Source organism: Melozone crissalis, unplaced genomic scaffold (assembly GCF_028551555.1).
Source record: "Melozone crissalis strain CALT ecotype California unplaced genomic scaffold, PUWL_Pcris_2 ptg000120l_1, whole genome shotgun sequence".
NCBI lineage: Eukaryota > Metazoa > Chordata > Aves > Passeriformes > Passerellidae > Melozone > Melozone crissalis.
The window spans coordinates 243185-262003 of NW_026535896.1; the positions used below are offsets into that span (position 1 = coordinate 243185).

An 18819-nucleotide genomic window follows, 5' to 3' on the forward strand; every position below is an offset into this window, starting at 1 on the left:
GGAGTTTTAAACACTGGAATTTGCAGAGGAGTTGCTCCATCAGGGGTTTTAAACACTGCAATTGTCACAGGGAGTGCACCAGCAGGAGTTTTTGAGCATTGGAATAGTTACAGGGAGTTCTCCAGCAGGGATTTTAAGCACTGCAGTGCTCCAGCAGGAGTTTTGAGCACTGGAATTGTCACAGGGAATTCTCCAGCAGGAGATTTAAATGTTGGAATAGTGAAAGGCAGTGCTCCATCAAGGGTTTTAAACACTGGATTTGTCACAGGGAGTGCTCCACCAGGAGATTTAAATGATGGAATAGTCAGAGGAAGTGCTCCAGCAGGGGTTTTAAACACTGGATTTGTCACAGGGAATGCTCCACCAGGAGTTCAAAACACTAGAATTGGCAGAGGAGGTGCTCCAGCAGGAGTTTTGAGCACAGGAATTGTCACAGGGAGTTCTCCAGCAGGGGGATTCGAGCACTGCAGTTTTCCACCAGTTTTAAGCACTGGAATTGTCCCAGGGAGTGCTCCTGCAGGGGTTTTAAACACTGGAATTGTCACAGGGAATGATCTATCAGGAGTTTCTGAGCACTGGAATTGGTAGAGGGAGTGCTCCACCAGGAGTTTTAAACACTGGAGTGCTCCAGCAGGAGCTTTAAATGCTGGAATTGTCACAGGGAGTGCTCCACCAGGAGATGTAAGTACTGGAATTGTCACAGAGAGTCCTCCAGCAGGAGTTTTTGAGCACTGGAATTGGCAGAGGGAGTGCTCCACCAGGAGATTTAAGCACTAGAATTGTCACAGAGGGTGATCCACCAGGAGTTTTAAACACTGGAATTGTCAGAAGAGATGCTCCATCAGGGATTTTAAATGCTGGAATTGGCAGAGGAGATGCTCCTGCAAGAGTTTTAAACACTGGAATTGTCACAGGCAGTTCTCCACCAGGAGTTTTGAGCATTGGAATAGTCAGAGGGAGTGCTCCAGCAGGAGATTTTAAGCACTGGAATAGTGAGAGGCAGCGCTCCACTAAGAGTTTTAAACACTGAAATTGTCACAAGGAGCGCTCCACCAGGAGTTTTGAGCACTGGAATTATCAGAGAGAGTGCTCTACCGGAGATTTTAAGCACTGGGATTGTCAGAGGGAGTGCACCACCAGGAGTTTTTAAGCCCTGGAGTGCTCCACTGGAGTGTCAGTGCTGCTGAGAGGCAGAAGCTCTGTTTGGGGTGGTCAGGGTGCAGTTTGGTGTGTGCCCTGCAGAGCTGTGACCTTCCCTAGCACTGCATGCAGGTGTCAGGTCACTGAATCGTGACTATTTCGCGGCAGTAATTAAAGGCTTAGAGAAAATATTCCATTTTTCACATTCCTCCCAAGCTCTTCCTGGTTACAGCCCCCTTGTAACCATGAGCTCTGCTCTGTGCTCCTGTAGCATCATCTCTGCAAACCTGTCCCATCTTCTCCCTGTCTGTTCCGTGTGCAGCCCCCTCCTCCTGTTACTGATTTATTTTCTCTTTTCAGTTCTAATGCTTATGGTTTCTTTTTCCAGTATGACAGACTTAACCTGCTCAAAGTAAGAATATGTTTTTCCTTTTTCTTTCTTTTTTCCTCTCCCCCTCTCCATTTTACTGTCTGTTGATTTTCACAGTTTGCATCTCCCTCTCAGTGAGTTTTTAAAAAAAAGATAAATTAGAAGAGAGATTTAAGGAGAGATTTAAGGGCTGAGGTTGTTTGGATTTTGGACAAATCTTGGTGGAGGAAAAGCTGAGGTTTGAGTGTTGATATATTTAAGGATGTTGGTAAAATTATGGACATCAGTATAATGGAGTATCAGTATAATCAGCAATCATCCATAATCCATAATTATGGATCTCAGTATATTTCTTTTTTTTTGTGTGTGGAAAAGCTTAAAGAAGAACCTGCAGAGCTCCTTTATAGAAACCCTTGATTCAAGGAAAATGGAATTCAAATTTGAGGAGGGAAAAAAAAAATAAAATAGTTCCTGCAATGAATGCAGCAGAGAGGACTGAAATCCTGTTGGGCTGTGCTGACACCTCAGCATGGGCACCCTGATTTAGCAGGCAGAGTGGCAGCAGTGCCTCTGCTCTGTGTGTGCCAATTATAGTTTGATTATGAGGTTTTTTTTTCCCCCAGGAATTTCTGAGTTACGCCTTTTGCTCGTTAAGGCAGACAGATGGCAAAACAAATCTGCAGGAAAATCAACTCCACCTCAGGGGCTGTGCTCCTGAGGACAAGGTGCTGTGTGCATGGCTCAGATTAATTACCCTGCTGCTTTTTTTAGCCCAGACTGGGTTGCATAAGGTTTTTTTTCCATGTCCTACTTGCAGAGAGGGATGACTTCAACCCAGTCCTTTATGAATGGATCAGGTGTGGCCAAGTATGGAGAAGAGTGGGAAGCAGGAGGAAATTCCCCTGCTTGGAGGAATGAGTGTGGGATTTGAGCCATGCTCTGTGTTCAGTCCCTCATCTCATCTCATTTCCCCAGGATTTTGGGGGGAAAAAAGGGGGGTGTTCCTTTTTTTAATGTCAGATTTTTGTATTTTAGCCTGTGTGCTGTGTTACTGTGGGGCTTTTCATGAGAGAGCTCTGCAATGGATGCTTCAGAAATGGGATGCAGTGAGGTTCTGTGGCACACAGGGAGCTTGGAGCAGGCAGATCCAGGGTGGGAACAGAGCAGCTCCTGTTCCTTCACAGAAATCTGTTCCACTCTGATTTCATCAACACTTCTCCTCCTTCCCTGTGGCAGAGCACGCTGTGTGTCCTTGGTGGGCAGGCAGTGCCTGTGTCCCTGTGAATGAATATTCCAGGGAATTCTCAGTGAGATTCCTGCAGCCTCCCGGGCCAGGCACAGCACAGAACGTTTCCCTTCCTATTCCAGCCTGGAAAATTCCCCAAGGTCAGCAGCAAGATGGCTTCAGAGGAGGGAAGGCAGTGAAATATTGCTGCTGTCCTTGTGTGTTATGCACCGAAGGGTTTGGGAGAGGGGACAGCGCAGCTGGAGCTGCCCACCCTCATGGAGAAGGCTGTGGTGCCCCCAGGCTTCACTGCCATGAGGGAAATCCCCCCAGAAAAGGGGATTCCTGTGTCCTGAAGGAGCTCAGTGCCCTGCCCTTGGAAAGCCAGCCTGGCTGCAGTGGGAAGCTCTTTCCTTCCTCTCCCTGTGCAGATAAATCTCACCTCCAGCTGGAAATTGCCAAGCGTGGCTTTCCAAGCTGAGCCAGCTCTTCTGTGTGCTCCAATGTGACGTGTGGCCTGTCCTTTCCAACCATCTGAAATGCCATGATAAGGATGGGGGAAAAAAAAAAACCAAAAAAATCCCATGTGCAGATGATGCAAAACACTGTGGCTGAAATGCTGAAAAAAAAAATATCCTATCTTTTTTTTTTCCTTGCCTAGCTTCTCTAGCGATTTTCTACAGCACTTTTCCTGGCTCTGTGTGTGTGTGTGTGTGTGTCCCTTTTAAAATTCAAAATACCCTTGGGACATTTGCCTTTCGTGGGCAAAGCTGTGTCCTTGCCCTTAGCAGTGCTTGGAGGGCTCAATGTGAGTTTGATCAGCAGAAGAATGAAAGTGGAAGAATGAAAACCCTAAAGAGATGGCTGGCAGTGATGATGATGGTGATGATGTGATAATGATGATGATGATGATGATGTGGTGATGGTGATGATGATGATTATGATGGTGATGATGTGGTGATGATGGTGATGATGATGTGATGATGATGATGGTGAGCTCCTCTGTTGCTGGCTGGCACTGCTGGTTGCAGACAAGGTGACAGCATGTCTGTGTGTGTGTGCATGTGGACATGCACACCTTGGCCTGAACTGTCTCCTGTTCCAGACTCCTGCTGCTGGACTTGTCCCTTGCTCCTGTAACTGGGGATAACTGTGTCACACCACACTGTGAAACCCATTGAAATCTTCTGTTTAATCCCACTTTCACTTCACTAATGATCCAAACCAGATTGGACCTGCTTTCTCTGTCCCTCTTTCTTTTTGATCCTAAGATCTCTGTGCTAACTAATGCTTCTCTTTTATTTTGTCCTTACAGAAAAGCCAGAGTTGGTATAATGTAAGTACTCCCGTTTCTCTTGTCCCTGGGTGGCTCTGGGTGGGAGGGGGGAAGGTGCAAAGGGGCTTTGCAGTGGCACTGGGGCACCCTGACCATTTCCAGGAGGAGGAGCTGGAAATGGCTCAGCACTGGCAAAGGAGGGCTGGCATCCTCAGGGAAGGGATGCCAGAGACAGAGAGCAGAAGCTTTGTCCTTTTGGTCACTCTGGTGATGCTCGCCACATCCTAGAGGGCAGAAGCTTTGTCCTTTTGGTCACTCTGGTGATGCTCCCCACATCCTAGAGGGCAGAAGCTTTGTCCTTTTGGTCACTCTGGTGATGCTCCCCACATCCTGCAGCTCTAGTGCCTCAGCGTGGGGTGTGGTGACACGCGGTGACAAACAGAGCTGCTGTCACAAACACATTTTATGAAAAAATCTTTTCCTTAGGTTTTTTCCTCCTGAGAAGCTGAGAGGCCTCAGGAACAAAATGTAACCAATGGTTATCTGCTGCTGTGGAATGCAACAGGTGCATCTGTGATTGGTCTCATGTGGTTGTTTCTGATTAATGGTCAATCACAGTCCGGCTTGCTCAGACTCTCTGTCCAAGCCACAAGCCTTTGTTATCATTCCATTATTTTTCTATTCTTAGCCAGCCTTCTGATGAAATCCTTTCTTCTATTCTTCAAGTATAGTTTCAATATAATACATATCATAAAATAATAAATCAAGCCTTCTGAAACATGGAGTCAGATCCTCGTCTCTTCCCTCATCCTCAGACCCCTGTGAACACCACCACAGCTGCCACCCTGCAAACCCTTTGCATCTCTCAGGGTGGTCTGGAGGCCACAGAGGATTTATTTTCTACTAACCCCAGAGAAACACCAACCACCCTTTGCTTCTGCCTTGGTGTTTTTTCCTTCTGCCAGCACGAGGGGCACAAAGCCAGTGTCACCTTTGCACGGTGGGGCCCCCACCCTCTGCAGTAGCCATAGGCAAATGCAGCAGCCACCCATGGCCAGCCACAGTTCCTGCCCTCCTGCAGCCTCCAGAGCAGGATGGGGGTTAGCAGAATGTGGGATTTGGGCTGAATTTGGGCAAGGTGGAGAGGCAGAGTCAGGATCCTGCTGGGTGTGAGCAGCATCGCAGGAAGGGACCCCAGAGACACAGAGGGAAAGAGGCAGTGAAGAAAAGAATAAGAAGATTTTATTTTAAGAATAAAATACAAACCAAGGTGGGCCAAGTTGTGGAGAAGTACCCTCTGAAGTAGCCATAGACAAATGTGAGAGAGGGACAGAGGCAGTGAATAAAAGAGTAAGAAGATTTTATTTTAAGAATGAAATACAAACCAAGCAAGCTGGGCCAAACTGGTGGAGAAGTACCCTCTGCAGTAGCCATAGGCAAATGCAGCAGCCACCCATGGCCAGCCACAGTTCCTGCCCTCCTGCAGCCTCCAGAGCAGGATGGGGGCAGCAGAATGTGGGATTTGGGCAAGGTGTAGAGGCAGAGTCAGGATCCTGCTGGGTGTGAGCAGCATTGCAGTAGGAGATCCCAGAGGCAGAGAGGGACAGAGGCAGCGAAGAAAAGAATAAGAAGATTTTATTTATGAATAAAATACAAACCTAGATGGGCCAAACTGGTGGAGAAGTGGCAGATAAGGGCTGTGAGCAGATGCCTCAGTCTGAGCTGGTTGCTGCCAAACCCTGGCTCTGTCACCAGGCTGGAGGTGACTTTGGCTCTCACTGCTTCTGCCTGTAGCTGCTGAGCTCCATTCCCTGCTGCATGATGCTTTGCTGTGCTCTGCTTCTGTGGGTCTCTTGTGTTTTCATGTCCTCTCTATCTTATCTTTCTGTTCTCTTGTTTTTCCTCCATATATTTTCAGCATGAGAGACAGTACATCCGGAGAGTAAGCACTGGCTGCGTTTTTTTGTGGTTTTCCCCACCCCACCCCATTATTTTCCTTTGTAAACAAAACAAAACAAACCCATTTTCTAGTTAGCAGAGATATTCTGGCCAGATAAAAGCAGCAGTGTGAAAATATGGATGAGGCACAGAGTGCAGGGAGTCATTCAGTCCTACTTGGCAGTATTATTTCCATTAAAAATTCGCTAATGCATCTCCTTGATAGAGTTTGGCAGCTCCTTCCAGGCAGGATTTTTCTGCCATTTGGACCATTTTGGTTCCTCCATTCCTCTCCCTTCTGAGGGCAGCTCTAGCAATGAACCAGTGGAATCTCCCTCTTCATGAAACCTCTCATTTCCTTTGCCCCACTCTCATTTTACACAAACCCCTCCACACTGTTCTGTGTGCCAGGCACTGTGCAAACCCATCCCAAAAAACAATCCCAAAAAGAGCAAATCAGCCTCAAAGATCTGCAGGGCACCACCAGTTTTCTTCATTTTTTTGCTGCTTTTAACTGGTCTTTTTGTCTCTGGAGCACTGCATTCCTCTTTGCCAGTTGGAACCTTCCCTTTCCCCTCTCCTGGATTCCTTTTTCTCTATTTTTTTGGTGTTTTTTTCCTTAAATGCCACCAACTTCTCCTGCCTTGTGTGTTCTGTGGATCCCAGCAGTGGTTGTTATGGGATTGCCATCCCTGCCCCGTGGAGAAGTGGGAGGAAAGGGCTGAAATGATCTCATGGGTTGGTCTGGCAGAGCTGCCCCTCTCTCTGGTTGTGCTTTCTCTGCTTGGCTTTGCAGAGGACACATAAAAACTGGTGCAGGTGCTCTGTGGGATTGAGAATATTTATTGTTTGGGAATAAATGCACTCAGAATTTTGGGGGTTGCTTTGTGTTCTTGTCCTCGTGTTGGAAGAGCAGAAGCTCAGGGGAAAGGAAAAGTCCCTGAGGTGATTCTCATGCCTTTAGTGAGGAATTGTGTACATGGAGACTTTGGTTTGGAAATATTGTGGTTTTTAGGGGGACAAAAATCTGTTGGTCAGTTGTTGTTTAACCATTGTAGTGTCTGCATGGTGAATTATTGTTAATTTGTTTATTATTTTAAAACAATTCATAAAATAGACCTGAGGCCTTAAAGCTGATTTTCCTTTGTGGTTTTGTTTGCTGAAACAGAGGTGAGCCTTACCCTGTACCCCTGAGGGGCTCTGAGAGGTGGAAATTTGTGTTTGGCTTCTCTGAGGACCCCAGGGAGGAGCTGCTCTGTCTGGGGGGTGTCAGTAACTCCACACCTGGGAGATGACACTTGTCACCCAGCAGGTGCCATTGAAATGAGAGACAAACTGGAGATATTTTGCTGCTAGGGATAAAATCTCTCTCCTTCTCTCCTTATTTTCTCTGAGTTTTGGGCAAAGGGCCCCATTTTGGTGTCACTGAGCCTGACATTGTGAGCCTGGCAGATCTGCCATGGTTTTCCTGCCTCATTCTGCCTCACTTGGGCTGTGAACCCTTCTACTCCCTGTTCCCAAATTAGGGTTTGTGTCTCAATATCCTGCAGCATTTCTGCTGCTCCACAGCAAGGTTTGCTTCTAAACTCAGCACCTGGAGAATCCAGAGGATGCTCTGGAAAAGAGAATGAATAAGATGAACTAGAAAAGTTAGAGAAAACTCAGCTGACAGCAGGGAAGAGGTGACATTTAAACCCATGAGGTTTTCACTTGGCCATTTACATCCCAAGGTCTGCCTTGCTCTGAATTCCTTTATTTTATCTCTCACATGCCTGAATATTTTTCTTCTTCCTTTAACTGAGCAGTGAAAAGACACCAATTGACTCTTTTAGGTATTCCTAAATATTAGGATATCAGGAATATTTGCTGTCCCTGTGAATGTGGGCAGATGAATAGAGCCCACAGATGAATAAAGCCCACACTTTCCCCCCTGTGTTTGGGAGAGCAAAGTCTGCACTGAGGATTGCTTGAATCTTTTTCTTCTTCCTTTAACCGAGCAGTGAAAAGACACCAATTGTCTCTTTTAGGTGTTCCTAAATATTAGGATATCAGGAATATTTGCTGTCCCAGCCAGTGTGGGCAGATGAATGGAGCCCAGCCCTTCCCACCTGTGTTTGGGGGAGCAAAGTCTGCACTGAGGATTGCAGGGAGTGGGACAGGAGCCCTGATCCTGCAGCTCTGCCAACAAATTTTTGCACATAAATTCAGCACACAAATTTGCCAGGCAGCCCTCAGCCTGGCAGGAGCTCAGAGCCTCAAAAACAACCCCAAAATGCCCCTGGGGAGGCAGGTAAAGAGGAGAGGGCAGAGTTTTCCTTTAGGGGAAATGCAGGGAAAGCCTGTGCAGGAGGAGTTGGGAGGATCTGACGTGGATTGTGAGGCTCTAAAGGGCCTTTATGGGGAACTCTGAGCAGCTCTTGAGCTTCTGGAGAATGCCCAGACATCACAAGGCTGATAAGAAATCAGCCCTATCTGGGCTCACAATGATGTGTCTGTTCTTGGAGACCTCGTGGGTGCCACAGGGGAGACTCAGCTGCTGAAAGAGTCAAACATTTCTTATAAAGAGAAAGGGGAATTTTGCCTTATTTTGGGGAGAACATAAGGAAAACCTTCCCAGGGGTGGCAGGTGAGCAGCAGCAATCATGGGAATGGAGTTTAATGCAAAAATCCAGGCCTGATGTGTGAGCAGGGTGTTGAAGAGCCTTTTTCTTGGTAAATCAGCACAATCATCTTTGAACTCCTACTAACCATTTCATAATGGTAACTCCCAATAATAATTTCATAATGGTTAACTCTCCCAGTAACCATTTCATCAGATTATTTCTGGACCTGTGTTAACTCCCTGCCTTTCAGGTGCTTTTCATCCTGTCAGATTTTCCATAACTTTCAATGTGTGGATTGCCAGTTGCAAAGGGGAATTTTGCCTCATTTTGGGGAGAACATCAGGAACCTTCCCAGGGGTGGCAGTGAGCCTTCTTCAGCAGCAGCAATCACGGGAAATGAGTTTAATGCAGAAATCCAGGCCTGATGTGTGAGCAGGGTGTTGAGGAGCCCTTTTCTCTGTAAATCATCTTTGAACTCCCACTAACCATTTCATAATGGTAACTCCCAATAATCATTTCATAATGCTTAACTCTCCCAGTAACCATTTCATCAGATTATTTCTGGACCTGTGTTAACTCCCTGCCTTTCAGGTGCTTTTCATCCTGTCAGGTTTTCCATAACTTTCAATGTGTGGATTACCAGTTGCTGGGTTGTAGAGGCACTAAATTAGCAGTAAACTTTTAGTGCAAGCTCCTGTGATGATGAACTCAGATCCATTTTCCAGCCCAGATCCCAGTGATTACTTTGAAGCATCTTCCTTTGCTTTTCAATCACTTTTAAAAGGAGAAAAAGATGGAAAATCTGAGAATGGGTTCAGAGGAGATGCTGTTGGACTTTGCTGGTTTTTCACACCAGCCCTGCTGTCAGTGGGGTCTAAACTCTCCCAGATAGTGTTCTGTTTATTCCAGCAGTTTGCCAGAAGCAATGTAAATCACAGAAGTCCATCAATCATGAAAATTGGATGAGCTTTTCCTTCCTCATCTCTGCTCCCTGTTTTCTGTGCCTTGTGCCATCTCTACTCCGTTTTCTGTGCCTTGTGCCATTTCTCTCCCTGTTTTCTGTTCCTTATACCACCTCTGCTCCATTTTCTGTTCCTTGTGCCATCTCTGTTCTGTTTTCTATACCCTGTGCCATCTCTCTCCCTGTTTTCTATGCCTTGTGCCATCTCTGCTCCATTTTCTGTGCCTTGTTCCACCTCTCCCTGTTTTCTGTTCATTGTGCCATTTCTGCTCCATTTTCTCTTCCTTGTGCCATCTCTCTATTTTCTGTGCTGCCCAAGACTCAACATTCCTCAGGTTTTGTGTTCTCTGCCCTGTCCCCTGCCCCAGCAGTGTTTGCTGGAAGTTTCCATGGAGGATTTGTTTGTGTGGAATGAGGAGATGTCACCACAGGGAGATGGCACCACAGGGAGTGACCCTTGTGTCCCCATTCCCCAGGGAGCAGTTCCCTCACCTGGGCAGTGCCATCCTGTCCCATCTCTGTGTTTGCAGTGCAGTTAATGGTTTAATGTTTGCTGCCTCCAGCTCCAGCTCAGCTCTTCCCATCACTGCTGGCACCATCTCTGTACAGGCAGGGGGCTGGGGGTGGATTTTGTTTTATTTTATTTTATTTTATTTTATTTTATTTTATTTTATTCAATTCCTTTTGGAGTTTCCAGCCAATGGAAACTCAGTAAAGCATTCAGTAAAGCAGTGCAGGTGGCTGTAATGCAAATTCTTTAATTCTTTGTCATTCACAGGCTATAGAATGGGGTTTATTGGTGGGGGGGGGTTTTTGTCTTTTTTTTTTTTTTCTTTTTTTTTTTTTTGTGTGTGGAGTTTTTTTTTGTTTGTTTGTTTGTTTGTTTGTTTGGGGTTTTTTTGGGTTTTTTGTGGGATTTTTTGGTTTTTTGTTATTATTATTCCCTCATCTTGGGGTGCAGATGGATGCACTGCTACAGTGCTGAATGTAGACACCTCAGTGCCCCAGTGATTTTGGGGTGCAGCTGAGCAGAACTTGTCAGTGAGCAAGCTGCCCCCCTGGCCTGGAGCAGAGCCTCTGCAGGGCTGGGTTGGCTGCTTGGTGCTTTTTGGGGTCTGTGTGCCCAGTTCTGGAGGAATGAGGGGTTTGTTTCAGTGTTTGCTCACAGCTGAGCAGAGCTGGTGCCCCGCTGTGGGCATTTACCTGGGCACGGCCTGCACTGAGCAGGGAGAGAGGCTGGGGCTCAGGGCAGGGGGCACAGGCAGTGCCAGCACCCCAGGACATCTCCTGGGCCTGCAGGGACTTCACTCAGCCCTTCATTTCCAAAGTGACCTGACTTATTAATGAATCCTCGAAAGTCCCGTTTTTGGGGAGAAGAGATGCACCCAGGAGTGGTGCAGCCCCTCAGATTCTGCCTCTGTGGGCCTCCCATGGCTGGTTCCTCCCAGCCACATCCTTTATTTTTATCTATCACATGCCTGAATATTTTTCTTCTTCCTGTAACTGACGTGAGCAGTGAACAGACACAGAACCACAGAACTACAGAATTCAGAAAAATCACAGAATCACCAGGTTGGAGGAGACCTAAAGATCATCGAGTCCAACCCAGCCCCAACCCCTCACCCAAACCCTGGCACCCAGTGCCACATCCAGGCTTTGTTAAACACACCCAGGGATGGTGTCTGCACCACCTCCCTGGGCAGAACATTCCAGAACTTTATCACAATTTCTGGAAAAAACACTTTCTTAATATCCAACCTGTATTTCCCTTGGCACAGCTCGAGGCTGTGTGCTCTGGTTGTGTCAGTGCTGCTGCAGACAAAGCCCAGCCCCAGCTGAGCACAGGCACCTTTCAGGAGCTGTGAGAGTGATGGGGGCAGCCCTGAGTCTCCTTTTCTCCAGGCTGGGCACCCCCAGCTCCCTCAGGGGTTCCTCTCAGGGTTTGTGTTCCCAGCCCCTCTGGATGTGCTCAGTGTCCCAAGGTCCTTCCCAAACTGAGGGCCCAGAGCTGGGCACTGCACTCAGGGTGTGCCCTCACCCCTGAGCTCAGTGTGGCCAAGGAAACACAAATATTGCTCCTCACACGCGGAGAGCAGCTCAGGTGCCCCTCATCCATCCATCTCAGCCCTGTGAACAGCCCCCATCACCCAGGGGTGTCTGCAGGCTCAACCAGGCCAAATCTCCTGAGTCTCCTTTTCTCCCTCAGTGGTTCCTTACAGGGTTTGTGTTCCAAACCCCTCCCCAGCCAATTGTCTTTTTCAGGAATACAGAGTTTATTTCTTTTTCTAAATATGAGAATATCAGGAGTATTTGCTGTCCCAGTCAGTGTGGGCAGATCTCAGGAGCCCCCCTGTGTTTGGGAGGGCACTGAGGCCTGCAGGGAGAGGGACAGGGGCCCATGTGCAGGGAGAGGAACAGCAGCCCACATCCCAGGCTCCCCTCAGCCTCCAGCACACTCTGTCCAGCAACTTTCCATGACAGGAAACATCTGCTGGGAGGCAGGGCCGGGTTACTGCCGGGCATTGGCCGCCGGCCTTCCCAGCTCCACTCACTGCAGCCATGGGGAGGCATTTTGGGATCTTCCCTGCCCGCCCCTTCCATGAGAAGCACAGAGACTGAGGCTGCCTTTGAGAGCAGAGCCCAAGGCACTGAGGAGGCAGAATTGCTGCTTTTTCTGCTGCCACAGAGGGGAGAGCTGAGCTGGAGCTGTTGGAGCCGCGTGAGTCGGGGCCGGAGCCGTGTGGGGTCGGGTCTGGCGCTGCTGGACATTTTGGGGGCTTGTGCTGCCCTGCTCACACCTGCCAGGGCTCCTGCAGGGGATGCCCGCAGCGAGAAACTGCTGAGGCTGCAGCAGGAGAGCACAGAGAGTGCCCAGCAGCACAACCACCCCCATGAGCCTCTTTGGGAAAAGTGCTCTGGAGGGGAAATCCTGGCTGGGATCATCAGGGGCCGCCTGGGATGAGCTGGATGTGGGCAGGAGAGCAGAGGAAGGCACCTAAACCTACCTGGACTCCACCTGAACTCCTTCCAGGCTGCACTTCTGGGCTTTGGACAAGCTGGATATGGGCAGGAGAGCAAGGGAAGGCACCTAAACCCACCTGGACTCCTGCCAGACTGTACCTCAGGGCTTTGGATTACCTGGATGTGAGCAGGAGAGCAGGGGAAGGCACCTAAACCCACCTAAACTCCTGACAGACTGCTCCTCTGGGCTTTGGATGAGCTGGATGTGGGCAGGAGAGCAAGGGAAGGCACCTAAACTGACCTGAACTGCTGCCAGGATGCATTTCTGAGCTTTGGATGTGGGCAGAAGAGCAGAGAAAGGCACCTAAATTGACTTAAACTCCTGCCAGGCTGCACCTCTCTGTGTTTGGAAGAGCTGGATGTGGGCAGGAGAGCAGGGGAAGGCGCCTAAACCCACCTGGACTCCTCAGGCTGCATCTCTCTGTGCTTTGGACAAGCTGGATGTGGGCAGGAGAGCAAGGGAAGGCGCCTAAACCCACCTGGACTCCTGCCAGGCTGCACCTCTCTGAGCTTTGGACGTAAAGAAGGAGCAGAGGGAGCAGGAAGAGCAGAGTTGCAGTGGAGCTGGGCAGCTGAGCAGGCCTGGGGGAAGGAGCTGATGGATTCCCTGCTGGAGTGTGGCTCCCTCTGGGATCTTTGCCTGGACCAAGAGCTGCCCTGGTGGGACCCGGAGGGATTTATGGACTTCTCTGGAGGAAATGCCAGACCTGGACCTGATGGGATCCCAGCTGTGAGTGTCTGAACTGAGCTGGCTGTGCCCTGGCAGAGCAGAGCCTCTGCCAGGACAGGTTTGAGCTGCTGCTGAGCCCCAAGCTCAGCCCTGCAGGGAATTCAATCCCCTTTCCCCACTCCATCCCCATCCTCTCTGCTTGTTCCTGGAAATCTTGGCTGTGGGCTCTTGCTGGAGCCCATCTCACACCAAGATCTTTTCCAGATGTTCAGGCTGGGAGTTTGGGAAGTACAATTGATGTTTCTGTCATCAGCTGGCTGGCAGGTTTTGCTCAGAGTGAGATCCCTTCCTGTGGGCCCTCTGCTCCTGTTGGAATATTCTGTTTCTAGTTCTGAGCTGCTGTGAGGAGCAGGGAACGCTTTTGGGGGCGAGGGGTTGTCTGTGATTTGACAACCAACATCAAATCTGCTGCGATCTGACAGCTTTTGGCAGAGCTGTGAGGCTGATTCTAAATAAACTCTGTATTCCTCCCACCCCTGTGGCTCCACCACCATTCTTAAGCAGAAAATGCCTTCTCTAATCTCAGAATTTTGGGGCCCTTCAGTGCTGGAACACTCCCACATTTCTGCCCTAGGAGATCAGTGCCTCTGGATTGTTGGATAAAGAAGGAAAATGTGGCTCCTTCTCTGCATTTGTGGGCAAAGGAGCATTGCAGATCCTCTGGAGATGTGGGTTTGAAGGGGTTGTGGCTGTGGGGAGCAGCTGGCACAGGGTGGAGGAGCTGTGGGATGTCCCTGATGTCCCTCCAGCCCTGTGGTCCCTGAGCCCTCCCTGAGGCCAGGACACAGAACAAGGGCAGGGCAGGGTTCAGTGCCTGGGATATTTGGGAGAGCCCTTTTGGAGTGAGGTGTTCTCACTATCCCAGCACGTGGCTGTGTTTGGTGGGGAGAGGGGTGGGCATGGGGAATCCTGAGCTCTCAGTGACAATGCTTGCTCAAGCTCCTCTGGCAGGGCTGAATAACCCATTTTCTGTGGCAAACCCTCATTTTTTAGGGTGAATCCCCCATTTTTTGGGCTGAATCACGCCTTTTCTGGGGTAAATCCTCCATTTCCCGTGCTAAATCAGCCATTTTCTGGGGTAAATCTATTTTCTGTGCTGAATCCTGTTTTCTGTGGTGAATGCCTTGTTTTCTGTGGTGAATCCCCTATTTTCTGGAGTTAATCCCCCATTTTCTGTGCTGAATCCCTCATTTTTGGGGGTAAATCACCTATTTTCTGTGCTGAATACCTCATTTTATGTTCTGAACCCCCCATTTTCTGGGGCAAATCCCCATTTTCCTGGGGTAGCTGCCCCATTGCTGGTGTTTGGCAGGTGAGTGCTGCAAGCAGAGCACACCTCCCACCTTGGACAGCATGCAGGGACAGAGAACTCTGCAGGCACAGAGAACTCCTGAGCAGACAGGGCTGCAGCCTTTCCAGGATTTTTCCCTTTCCAGCCCGGATTGCTTTCCCAAGCCACGCTCTCCTCTTCCTCTCCCTCCCTGCATAAAGCCCGAACCCTCCCATCTCTGGGCTGTGATGGGAGCTCCTCAGTGCCTCTGCCCCCCTTCTCCTGCTGTCCCTGAGGTGTCCCTGCTGTCCCCAGCCCGTGTCCCAGCTGGCCCTGTCCTCACAGCCCCTTTTTCCCTGCAGGTGCTGAGCCCCACGTACAAGCAGCGCAATGAGGATTTCAGGAAACTCTTCAAGCAGCTCCCGGACACCGAGCGCCTCATCGTGGGTAAGGGCAGCCCCAGGGGGGCTCTGGGGAGGGGAACAGCACAAACCCAGCCACGTTTTCATTCTTAAATTCATCCACAAACACCAGGGGCTGATGTCCAAAAAGGAGACAGAGCAGTCCTGTAACTTTATTTCCATGTCTATATGGATTAAATAAATACTATATACTATATACTATATACTATATACTATATACTATATACTATATACTATATAATATATATATAAACATGGATATTATATATGAAAACATGGATATATATATTTATATATAACATATATATTTTGATATGTTAATATGTATTTTCATATATTCATATATTTCATAATATAGGTTTTCTTTCTTAAATTCACCCACAAACACTGGGGGTTGATGTCCAAAAAGGAGACAGAGCAGTCCTGTGACTTTATTTCCATGTCTATATGGATTAAATAAATAAAAAAAATATAATATATAACATATAATATAAATATAATATATCAACATGGATATTATATATGAAAACATGGATATATAATTTATATCTAATATCTGATATCTAATATCTATTATATAATATATAATATATAATATATAATATATAATATATAATATATAATATATAATATATATTATATAATATATAATATATAATATATAATATATAATATATAATATATAATATATATTTTATAAAATATATATCCATTTTTATATACAACATATATTTTTATATATGTTAATACATGTTTATATTCATAAACATATTAAATATATCCATGAAATGGATATATTTAATGAAGGGCCTTCAGGTATGGTCATGAGTTTTTCACACAATTACAAATTTGGTCTATTTGCATATCAGGGGTTAATTGTCCAATTAGAGATTCATGTAATGAGGTCATATTCCCCCAGTTTTCTCTCCTTCCCAGTTCACTTTTGTTTGTGCTTTTTGGGGCCTGAGGCTGTTGGGTGTCCTTGAATTTCATGCCCAGAGGAATTATTTTTTCTGACCAAAATGTGAAGAGTTTATATGGAGTTTATATGGAGTTTATATGGGGTTTAGTCATGCACTGATGCAGCTCACGATTCTGAAAAACACAAAGGCAAAGCTCTGAAGGTATCAGTGGCATCTTGTGGTGTTCTGCTCCTCTCTGACCACGTGCTGTCCTCCCCCAGACTACTCATGTGCCCTCCAGAGGGACATTCTCCTGCAGGGCCGCCTCTACCTCTCCGAGAACTGGATCTGCTTCTACAGCAACATCTTCCGCTGGGAGACGCTGGTGAGGCTCCTCTGCTGCTTGCTCATCACTTTCCCCCTTTCCTGGTGTTGTTTCCTGCCTGGTGAGGCTCTCCCACTGTGGGCTGTGCCCACATTGGCTTTGGAAGGGCTGTTCTTTCTGCTTTTCTCACAATTTTCCCCCTTTCGTGGTGTTTTTCCATGCCTGGTGAGGCTCTCCCATTGCTGCCAACCCTCGGGCTCACATTGGCTTTGGAAGGGCTCTTCTGCTGCCTTTCTCATGAATTTCTCCCTTTCCTGGTGTTGTTCCCTGCCTGGGGGACGCTGGTGAGATTGTCCCACTGCTGTTAACCTCGGGGCTGTGCTCATTGGCTTTGGAAGGGTCGTTCCTGCTGCCTTTCTCATGAATTTCCCCCTTTCCTTGTGTTGTTCCCTGCCTGGTGAGGCTCTCCCACTGCTGCCAACCCTGGGGCTCTGCTCCATAGGCAGCAGGAGCAGCCCTTCCAAAGCCATTCTCATGATTTTCTCCCTTTCCTGGTGTTTTTCCCTCCCTGATGAGGCTCTCCCACTGCTGCCAATCCCAGGGCTCAGATTGGCTTTGGAAGGGCTCTCCTGCTGCTTTTCTCATGATTTTCTCCCTTTCCTGGTGTTTTTCCCTGCCTCTTTTTCTCTGCTTTTAACCCCCTGTGTTCTCAGAGGTGTATCCATGTCCTCAGTGATCACACCTGGTGCCCATATTCAAATCTGAGCACCCATTGGTTTGACCACAGCTCCCAAAAACTCACTTCCTTTTCAAACCAGGACACTGGGAGACACTTGTGAGGCTCTCCCAGTGCTGCCAACCACGGGGTTGTGCCCACATTGGCCTTGGAAAGGCTTTTCTGCTGCCTTTGTCATGATTTTCTCCCTTTCCTGATGTTTTTTCCCTGCCTGGGAGACACTGGTGAGATTGTCCCACTGCTGCCAACCCCGGGCTGTGCTCAGATTGGCTTTGGAAGGGCTTTTTTGCTGCCTTTCTCATTAATTTCTCCCTTTCCTGGTGTTTTGCCCTGCCTGGGAGACACTGGTGAGGTTTTTCTTCTGCCTTTCTCTTGAATTTCCCCCTTTCCTGGTGTTTTTCCCTCCCTGGTGATGCTCTCCCACTGCTGTTAACCCCGGGGCTCTGCTCACACTGCCTTTGGAAGGGTTTTTCTGCTGCTTTTCTCATGATTTTCTCCCTTTCCTGGTGTTTTTCCCTGCCTGCTGCAGCTGACAGTTCGCTTGAAGGACATCTGCTCCATGACCAAGGAGAAGACAGCCCGGCTCATTCCCAATGCCATCCAAGTTTGCACTGACACTGAAAAGGTAAATCCCACATGGATGAGGCTGGCAGGGCACTTAGAGGGTTTGGGGGAGGTTTTTCCAAACTGGGAAGAGGACTGGGAGCAGGGATTGTGCTGAGCTGGAGCTCAGGTGTGGGGCCAGGTGAAATATTCAGATTTTACAGCAGCACATCTCTCACAGAGCTGTTTCAGTGCTCACTCCCTGGTGAGAGCCTCTCCATGAGCTCACTCCAGCTGGAAAGTGACCCCAAACAGCTTTATTGTGTTCTTCACCTGTTTTTTGGCTTTTTCTGAGCTGATTTTTCTCTCCCTTTCTCCCCATCCAGCACTTTTTTACCTCCTTTGGGGCCCGGGACAGGACGTACATGATGATGTTCAGACTCTGGCAGAATGCTCTGCTTGACAAGGTACAGAGGGATGGATGGAAGGGTGGGGATGGATGTGGGCAGGAGCAGCACTTCTGGCTGAAAAAACACCCAGAGAGAGACAACACAAGAGTTTGGGCAGAAGGGACAGCAAATGAAGTGATTTTGGGCATTAGGGACATGAAACACAAGAGTTTGCGCAGAAGGGACAGCAAATAAAAGTGGTTTTGGGCAGTAAGGACATTAAACACGAGTGATTTTGGGCAGTAGGGACATTAAACACAAATGTTTAGGCAGAGCAGGCTCATGACTGCAGAGGCAATTCCCTCTTTTTGCAGGGATTTTTTTTTCTGGGGTTAATCACCCATTTTCTGAGGTAAATCACCCATTTTCTGAGGTAAATCACCCATTTTCTGGGGGAAATCACCCATTTTCTGGGGGAAATCACACATTTTCTGGGGTAAACCACCTGTTTTCTTGGGCAAGTCAACCATTTTCTGGGAGAAATCACCTGTTTTCTGGGATAAACCACCTATTTTCTGGGGGAAATCACCCATTTTGTGGGATAAATCACACACAGTAGGTTCCACTCTGCCTCTGCTGAGGAATCAGGGTCTCCAGAAGGAATATTATTTTTTTTGAAGTCTCTAATTCCACAGTGGAGCAGCCCTCAAGAAAGCAGGACAGAAAATGAATGTTCAGGACATCCCAAATCCAAGTGAGGGCAGTTGTGGGTGCAGGGTGCACTGGGTGGGGGCTCAGTGGGTTGGATTTTAAAATAAATCTGTTCCTGCTGTGCCAGAGACCCTGCAAATCCTTGATTTAATTTGAGTATCTGTTCCATACATATGGCGTGGAGGGGATTTCTGGCCCTGATGTTCCAGCATTTTGGGGTGTCCTGGCTGGAATTCAGGCCCTGCTGGAGGAATGAG

General features: G+C 48.0%; 1 protein-coding gene across 3 annotated transcripts in view; it reads left to right on the forward strand.

Annotated features, from left to right (window-relative positions):
- Nucleotides 1-18819, forward strand: part of GRAMD1B (GRAM domain containing 1B) — a 132448-nt gene that overhangs the window by 91569 nt on the left and 22060 nt on the right. For all 3 annotated transcript variants that reach the window (XM_054293013.1, XM_054293014.1, XM_054293016.1), the window contains 5 exons: nucleotides 4051-4071; nucleotides 14897-14981; nucleotides 16140-16243; nucleotides 17449-17544; nucleotides 17849-17929. In XM_054293013.1, coding sequence (XP_054148988.1) covers nucleotides 4051-4071; nucleotides 14897-14981; nucleotides 16140-16243; nucleotides 17449-17544; nucleotides 17849-17929 — 387 coding nt within the window. The remainder of the gene's footprint in view (nucleotides 1-4050; nucleotides 4072-14896; nucleotides 14982-16139; nucleotides 16244-17448; nucleotides 17545-17848; nucleotides 17930-18819) is intronic.